The sequence below is a fragment of the Monopterus albus genome, unplaced genomic scaffold (assembly GCF_001952655.1).
Source record: "Monopterus albus unplaced genomic scaffold, M_albus_1.0 scaffold531.1, whole genome shotgun sequence".
NCBI classification, from domain to species: domain Eukaryota; kingdom Metazoa; phylum Chordata; class Actinopteri; order Synbranchiformes; family Synbranchidae; genus Monopterus; species Monopterus albus.
In genome coordinates this window covers 117,540-126,312 of record NW_018128411.1, presented here as the reverse complement: position 1 = coordinate 126,312, position 8,773 = coordinate 117,540, and the positions used below count along the sequence as shown (strand labels likewise).

Genomic DNA, 8,773 nt, shown 5'->3' with positions numbered 1-8,773 from the left:
CTTTGAATAAACCAGCACGGTTATATTTTTTATATACTCAAGTGGTCTGAGTCGTCCCTCTGAGTTCCTGTTTTGAAAGAACCGGACGTGGCTTTATAATAGAATGAAGCCTTTAATAACAAGAGTTTCTAGGTCTGTGTTACATGTCCTCTGTAGCACTGTGACATCTGTGCACCAACCTTCATTTATGTAGAAGCAGATTCCACCTCCTCTCGTTTTCCCGGACAGCTCCTTTACACGATCCGTTCTGAACACCTGGAAACCCGGTATTCGAATCGCACTGTCTGCGATTGAGTCGCTGAGCCAGGTCTCCGTGAAGCACAAAGCAGCAGACCGTGCAAAGTCAGAGTTAGTCCTGTTGACGAGAAGAATTTCATCCATTTTGTTGACCAGGGAGCGGAGATTAGCCAGGTGAATAGATGGGAGTGAGGTCTGAGTTCCCCTCTGCCGTAACTGCACCAAAGCGCCAGAGCATTTTCCACGTCTGTGGCGTTTTTTCCAGGTCCCGTATATTGCTGCTGCGCCTCCGATCAGAATGTCCATACAGCATTCATTGTTCACAAAAAATGGAGGAAAATGGACTGTATTTTATATAGCGCTTTCTCACAGTGTGTCGCACTGGCCAAAGCGCTTTACAGAAGATCATACACCATTCACCCATTCACACACCGATGACGACAGGCTGCCATGCACCGGCGCGAGTCAAGCCACCGGGAGCAATTCGGGGTTCAGTGTCTTGCTCAGGGACACTTAGGGGAGACTGGGATTCAAACCACCAACTTGCTGGTCAGGAGACGACTGCCCTACCTCACGAGCCACAGCCATGAGGCAGTTAATAGGGACTTTATTCAAGAGTTCTCTGATCTCCTGGGTTTTATCTTGCCAAAGTTTGATAGGCTTTTAATCCTTGGTGATTTTAACATTCATATATGTTGCTCGGCTGACCCTTTGTCTAAAGACTTTTTAAGTATTATTGACTCTTTTAACCTCACCCAGTCGGTGCATAGCCCCAGTACTCAGCAGCAGTACTTCCTTAACAGCAGGTTACACACACCCCTACACCCATCGGGCCTGCTTAGACTGACATACAGAACAACCATTAAGGACAGAGAAAACATTGTTACTAACGTGCTCATCATCTGAAGATGACTGTAAAAAACCTAGGGGTAATGTTTGACAGTGACTTAAGATTCAACAAGCAGATCAACTCAGTCGTACAATCTAGTTTCACTTGAGGTTGCTAAGTAAAGTCAAGTCATTTCTTTCTTTCCTTTTTTTCTCCCCCAACACAATTTTATTGAATTTTTGGAGAGAACAAGTATAAAAACAGAGCTTATACACTGATGACGACAGGCTGCCATGCACATCTTCGTTCACAAAAATTGAAGGAAGGTAGTTTGGTGTGAGTTGTCCGATATTTAACAGTTCTTCTCTGGTAAAAGTAATCTGGGATGGGTTGCAAAAGACCAAGAAAACAAAGAAAAACAACAAACACATGAGAGCATGAGTAACTTCGGTCGCCATTGCTGTCTGCGCCGGAAGACTTTAGTTTGTGGTTTTTACTGTTGCTTTAACGCAGCACAAATAAGCAAAAGAGAGACAAAAAGAGAAACAAACTGACTGAGTGAGCTGCGACGTTGCACACTGAGGAGCAACATCTTGAAAGAGGGAATTTTTTTGCCTTTATATATTCACAAGTAAATTTTAGTTTTCAGCTAAAGAACATGGGCCACACTAGCAGAAATAGGCCCGGATGCATAAAGACAGCACATAGTGGAAGAGAAAAATGCCATCAGGTGTGGCGTGGACCTGGTTGAATCACACATGCATGCATGGCTTGACTCAAGCCATAGCAGTGGACATATGGAGAAGGCCTGATACAGGGATTTGTCAGCTGAGTACACTTGTCAGAACACTCGGATGGACAAGAGAGTACAAATGGATTGAAATAGCTGCTATGGTGCTGTGTTTGCAGTAGTTGAGTTACGACAACACACCAGTTTGACCAATCATAGGTGGCAACTGCTTGAGCAATAACAGACCAAAGCAGTAGGATCACTTCCCCCCCATTCAAGTTTCTGGATCTTGATTTAGTGCTACCTCCTGAGGGTGCTGAAAGTTAGCTCCAGGAACTCCTCTCGAAAGTAGGTGGGGGACAGGAAAACCGAAATGTAAAATCTCCTACTGGTGACTAAGTTCCTACAGTTGAAGTGGAAATGTAAGATGCACATCTATTCATTCAGTGGTGTAGTGCCTTTAGGCTATTAAGGCTGTCTTTCCACTGTCTGAACCTAACGAACGGTACCTCGTGCTTCTCTTAACTGTCACCTGGCATATCCTGCGGGGTTGAAGCAGACTGTCTCATATGGCTTTTCCACTATATTTTTCCCTGTGTCGGTCTCCGTTTAGAGGAGGGAGGGACTGGCTCCTCACACACACACACACACACACATACACACACACAGCTAAGCGGAGGATGTCGAGGATCAGTCTGTAGTGCAACAATCAGCCAGTAATGGAGACGGAATGGGCAGTTTGTCAAACAGCTGTTGGATAAGTAAAACAAAAGCTTGCAGAAATGTGACGTCTTCACCACTTTTCCCACGGTCTACTCATTGAAGTCCTTGTTTTACCTCGAATCCAGCAAAGTGTGTTTATATATTGTGTTTATAATGCTGGTTCAGGTGTGAAGACGCTGAAATTTAAACTATCATGGGCAACCGTTATGCAAACAACCATATTTTGAAATTTAGCTCCCAGAATGCACCTCCAAAGTGTGTAGAGGACAATGGAAGCAAATGCAGAACCTGTGAGGAGTGTTAAATGGCTCAACAGGTTTCAGTATGTTCTGATGCTGGAAAATTGCAAATATTATATTCATATTTAATTCTCTTCTAAAGTTCCTTAGTTGTTCTCCTCATGCTCTTACATTTTTTTCTCTGTTTGGCAGTTGGTTGGCGCGTACAGACCCAAAGGACGTGGCTCGGGTGGAGAGCAAGACTGTGATTGTGACCAAGAGCCAGAGAGACACCATCCCCATCCCAGCTGAAGGGGTAAAGAGCCAGCTGGGCAACTGGATGAGTGAGTCAGACTGGCAGAAAGCCAGAGAGGAGCGTTTCCCCAACTGCATGGCAGGTGCGTTGTTGGATGGAAATGAGTTTTCTCCATTGTTGCCAGGAGATGTCTGTCTTGAGCTTCCCTTTATTTTAAATAAAACTGACTTTCAATTTAGTACTGTCTTCTAAACATTAACCAACTATTTAAAAATGAATTGGCTGGGATGTCTTTACACAGTAACTTAACAGCAGGCTGATTAGCTGTTTTCACAGCTCCTCTCAAGCCTGTTTGGTCAGGTCTGGGAGTTTGGGTGTGGCCAGAAATGCGTGCTGTTGCACCTGTAAACAAACTCAGTGAGCAAGCCTAAGGAAGCTTTGGTGCAAAATACGTTGCTGGCATATTTGTAGTGTTGTGTGATTATATATGAAAGGTGATCTCGACATCCCATGTGTGGGCTGGAATTCCTGTCAGGCTACTTTGTGTGTTTATTGTCCTACTTCATCCTGGCACGCCATTGAATGGATGAGCACGCAGCTGTACACAGGATTATTATTTGCACATTTACACACAACGCTGATGTCACTCTGCCAAGGATGAGGGCTGGCTAGCATGTCATTCACCTGCACATCACTGCAGCAAGGGGAGTTAAACCGCTGAAAGTCAGCATACACAAGACTTTCAAGGGGTGTTAACACGTGTTCTGACCAAGGTGCCCCTAAGTTTGTAAGAAAAACATCAATGCTTTGGACATCAGAAATCTGAATTGGAGACTCACCGTAAATGTGGCAAAAATTAGATTCAGCGTTTCCTACAAAAATGCATGGTGTGTGCCCTTGACGTATAGTTTGCACTCTTCTTTGATGGTTTTATTGGTGTATTGCTGAAGTTCTTTGCACCTTACCGCCTCCAACTGTCAGTCAGTGGAGCAGCCAGAAACACGGCAGGAATGTGTGTGATGTTACCTGTATGTTTTGTGTGTGTTAAAAACAAAAGCAAAGCAGTGATCTGCTTGTAAAATCAGCCCTTCAAGAACCATGATTTTTCCAGCTAAAGTGCCTTCGTTTTTAGTATTATCTTATTGAAACAGTATTGCCTTTTGTTGCAAATTGTATTAACGTGTTGTTTATTATTCATTTTCCTCTCTGTAGGTCGAACCATGTATGTGATTCCCTTCAGTATGGGTCCTGTAGGCTCCGCTCTGAGTAAATATGGCGTCCAGGTACTGACAATAAGCCTGCTGGGTTATACTTAGCAATTTGTTCTTGTATAGATTAATTGATATAATTCATCATTTAATCTAATAAATTTTTATAACATTTAATGCTTAAAAATTGATATATCCATATATATACATTTATTGAATATCCAATTATTCAGTGAAAGTCTTAGGTAGTATATCAGTATAGTAAACGTTTGGTTCTCCTTTAAGGTGACAGACTCACCGTATGTTGTGGCCAGTATGGGAATCATGACGCGTATGGGAACACCGGTTTTAAAGAAACTGGCTGAAGGAGAGGAGTTTGTTCGCTGTCAACACTCTGTGGGACGACCTTTTCCACTCAGAGGTTCACATTCCAAGAGCTTGAAACAAGTTATATTACTGATTGTGTATAAGATTTTACAAATTCCTTCTTTTCTCTACTGGTCCTCTCCAGCCCCTCTGGTCAGCTCATGGCCCTGTAACCCAGAAAAGGTGTTGATATCTCACCTGCCAGACACGAGGCAGATCCTGTCCTTTGGCAGTGGCTATGGAGGAAACTCTCTCCTGGGGAAGAAGTGCTTTGCCCTTCGTATCGCCTCGCGCATCGCCAAGGATGAGGGCTGGTTAGCAGAGCACATGCTGGTGAGAATGAAGGATGGCACATTGTGCTTGCAACCCAGTGCCATAGAAATGCTCATAGGAAATGCCCATGATCCATTTTTCACTGCCTTTGAGTGCTATGAATCCATGAAAAGTTGAGTAAAAATTATAGAATGGTTTGTCCATTTTAACAAATGTATTCGCTGCCCTCTCCTCAGATTCTGGGTATCACAAACCCTCAGGGAGTGAAACGCTATGTGGCAGCAGCCTTCCCCAGTGCCTGTGGTAAAACTAACTTGGCCATGATGAAACCAGCTTTGCCAGGCTGGAAGATTGAGTGTGTGGGCGACGACATTGCATGGATGAAGTTTGACAGCCAAGGTGAGGAGGAGGAGTAGAGCACACACACAGAGCCTCACTCTGTCCCTCCATATGTAATGTATTAAATGTTTAACATCACCTTGATGATACGTCTGTAGGTAAACTGAGGGCTATCAACCCAGAGAATGGTTTTTTCGGCGTGGCTCCTGGCACCTCAGACAAGACCAACCCCAATGCTATGACCACCATTGCCAAAAACACCATTTTCACCAACGTTGGGGAGACCAGCGATGGAGGGGTGTGGTGGGAAGGACTTGACCCCCCTGGTGCTGGCGTCACACTCACAGACTGGCACGGCAAAACATGGAAGCAAGGTAATAAAGCATCCAGCTTAAAGTTGTGGTTATGCTTGCCGCATAGGAAATTGCACATGCGAACTGTGATGTCAGCAAAGACACAAAACCATTTATACATGCACTTGAGGCGTGCTTGGTTTACTGTGGTCTTCTCCTAAAAGGCAGGACTCACTGCTGAGGAAAAACAATCTACACTGCTAGAAGAGCAGTAGAAAAAGATATCTACAAGAAATATGTTTTGTAGCTAACTAGCCGGCTAGCTAGCCAGCAGATATCGAACCTACAGAATAGCTGAATGAATGTGTGGTAGACAACATGTTGTTGCTAGCTGGCTTTCTACCAAACCAGCACGCTGAGCCATAGATGTCCATATAGAGTCATATGAATGTTTAGAGAGACTCACCTGCTCACACACTCCTGCCCCCAGCTTGTCCATTACCTACTTTTCCAGCTTGGTACCATAGGCGGCATGCACCAACTTACAAAAATTGGGAGGTGTGCAACCAGCCAAAACGACACCAATGCGCACTGTGCGCCAGGAGTTGTGACGTCATATTTGGCATGCGTGTGAGAACAGCAAGTATAAACTATGTTTAAGAGTTCTGCTGGTTTACTGATATTTAGTGTTCGAGTTTGAATCATGTGTTTGTCTCTTTGACAGCAAAGACATCTCCTTACCAGCTCTGATTAATGTTGGACTTCACTTACCTGCAGACCAAAGAAATTGACTGTGGTATCATAATAGAGCAGTCTGTCAAAGACACACCACAGTGTATATTTGTATCCTGTTCATCGTGGAGATTTGGAAAAAAATCAAATTAGCATAAGAATACAAAGCTGAACAGCCATAGTGTATACAGTGCCATCTAATGCAATACCAAAGCAACACGTTTAGGATGAACCACCCAGATAGCAGACAAACTTCGTGGCGGATCCACCAAGGAGGTATCATGGCCTCCACAACGTATCCAAAAAACTGGTCCGGATCAGAGTCCACTTGCACACTGCGGCAGACCTGCAAAGGATATGGAGCACAGATCATCTGCCCCAGACTCATTTCAAATCCATTATTTAAAATTGCTTATCTGACCAGAATCATGTATAGAAATATCTAAAATCTACTTTATGAACATTTTGGCTGTTCTATAATTACTTGAATAACCTGGTAACCTGTCTGAGGAAATGAGCACGTATGATGACTTCAGAACAACTGCTTCATTAAAATCAATAAAACACTCAGCATCAGCGTCAGACATCTTGCAGTTACATACTTTTACTATAAATCAAATCAAATCAAATTTTATTTGTATAGGGCCAAATCACAACAAAGGTCATCTCAGGACACTTTAAAAAGTAAGGTCTAGACCTTACTGTTATTTCTATTATTACATAGGGAAAACCCAACAAATCCCCCTTGAGAAAGCACTTGGCGACAGTGGGGAGGAAAAACTCCCTTTAATGGAAGAAACCTCCAACAGACCCCGGCTCTTGGTGAGCGGCCTTCTGCCTCGACCGGTCGGGGTGAGTGACTAGAGGAAAGAGAATGAAGAACAGGGGCCTATTGCACAAAACTAGGATAAGGGATTAAGCCGGGATATCTTGGTGATCCTGGCTCAATTTATCCGTGATCCGGTTGCACTAAAGCTGGATTAGATGGCGGTAGGATGTTATGGTATAAATTACCATGGAGATTTATTCTGTGGAGCTAGCCTGCTCCAGACCAGGCTAAATTCAAGGATTTATTTTATCTCATCCCTTATGTCAGTCAGCAGTCACCACAAACGGAAACCAATAGTTATTTCACTGCACACTATACATTGTTATCACATATAATTAGACCCACTGTCATTGTTTAAACGTTTGTGATCATTAATTTCAATCATTTTGGATAAATGATGACTTTTAGATGATGTTGCTATCATTAGATAATTTACAGTTTCCCATAGACTATAAGGCTATATATAAAATGATAGAATATTAGGGCCACAGAGGGAGAAAAAAGAAAATTCACAGACTTCGATAATGAAGTCTTTAATAATATTGTAACCCGTTGTTTTAGAGGAGGACAGTTGTTAAAATGACAGCTGTGGGGCATTTCGTGGAATTGTTCTTCAGTATGGTTCCACAATCAAGGACATACTTAATCTTTTGGCACATCAGCATCACATTGTCATATGTATCAGGACTGTAAAAACAATATGCATCTTTTAGGGAAAAAAGAACCAGCCTCATAAATGTATGACTTTTTCCTTCTTCCTTAGTGTGGCCTTAATACTCTGTCATATAAAATACACATTCCATATAAATATAAAAACACAAAGTGTAACATTATGTTCCTTTATTGAATAAGGATAAAACAAAGCAGGTAAACCATCAGCTCCTTTCAAAACTGAAGTCACACAGTGACTCTACAAGATGGAAAGCACAGAATCAAAGCATATTATACAACAAAAGGATAAATACACATTCAAAAGGTCTGTATATAACACACCCCGCATGTCTGCACACTGAAATAAATGCAGGACAAATCCATACAAATCAACTGAACAGACAAATGAATGGATACAGCACAAACATCATAAGAGGCCAAATCAATAATACAGTGCCTTGCGAAAGTATTCGGCCCCCTTGAACTTTGCGACCTTTTGCCACATTTCAGGCTTCAAACATAAAGATATAAAACTGTAATTTTTTGCGAAGAATCAACAACAAGTGGGACACAATCATGAAGTGGAACGAAATTTATTGGATATGTCAAACTTTTTTAACAAATAAAAAACTGAAAAATTGGGCGTGCAAAATTATTCAACCCCCTTAAGTTAATACGTTGTAGCGCCACCTTTTGCTGCGATTACAGCTGTAAATCGCTTGGGGTATGTCTCTATCAGTTTTGCACATCGAGAGACTGAAATTTTTGCCCATGCCTCCTTGCAAAACAGCTCGAGCTCAGTGAGGTTGGATGGAGAGCATTTGTGAACAGCAGTTTTCAGTTCTTTCCACAGATTCTCGATTGGATTCAGGTCTGGACATTGACTTGGCCATTCTAACACCTGGATATGTTTATTTGTGAACCATTCCATTGTAGATTTTGCTTTATGTTTTGGATCATTGTCTTGTTGGAAGACAAATCTCCGTCCCAGTCTCAGGTCTTTTGCAGACTCCATCAGGTTTCCTTCCAGAATGGTCCTGTATTTGGCTCCATCCATCTTCCCATCAATTTGAACCATCTTCCCTGTCC

At 42.6% G+C, this 8,773-nt stretch overlaps 1 protein-coding gene across 1 annotated transcript in view; it reads left to right on the top strand.

The window, feature by feature from the left end:
- Nucleotides 1-8,773, top strand: part of pck2 (phosphoenolpyruvate carboxykinase 2 (mitochondrial)) — a 35,037-nt gene that overhangs the window by 20,695 nt on the left and 5,569 nt on the right. Inside the window, exons 3-8 of the mRNA XM_020588351.1 lie at nucleotides 2,951-3,135; nucleotides 4,206-4,276; nucleotides 4,487-4,622; nucleotides 4,713-4,900; nucleotides 5,077-5,239; nucleotides 5,338-5,553. Of these exons, the coding sequence (XP_020444007.1) occupies nucleotides 2,951-3,135; nucleotides 4,206-4,276; nucleotides 4,487-4,622; nucleotides 4,713-4,900; nucleotides 5,077-5,239; nucleotides 5,338-5,553 (959 nt within the window). The remainder of the gene's footprint in view (nucleotides 1-2,950; nucleotides 3,136-4,205; nucleotides 4,277-4,486; nucleotides 4,623-4,712; nucleotides 4,901-5,076; nucleotides 5,240-5,337; nucleotides 5,554-8,773) is intronic.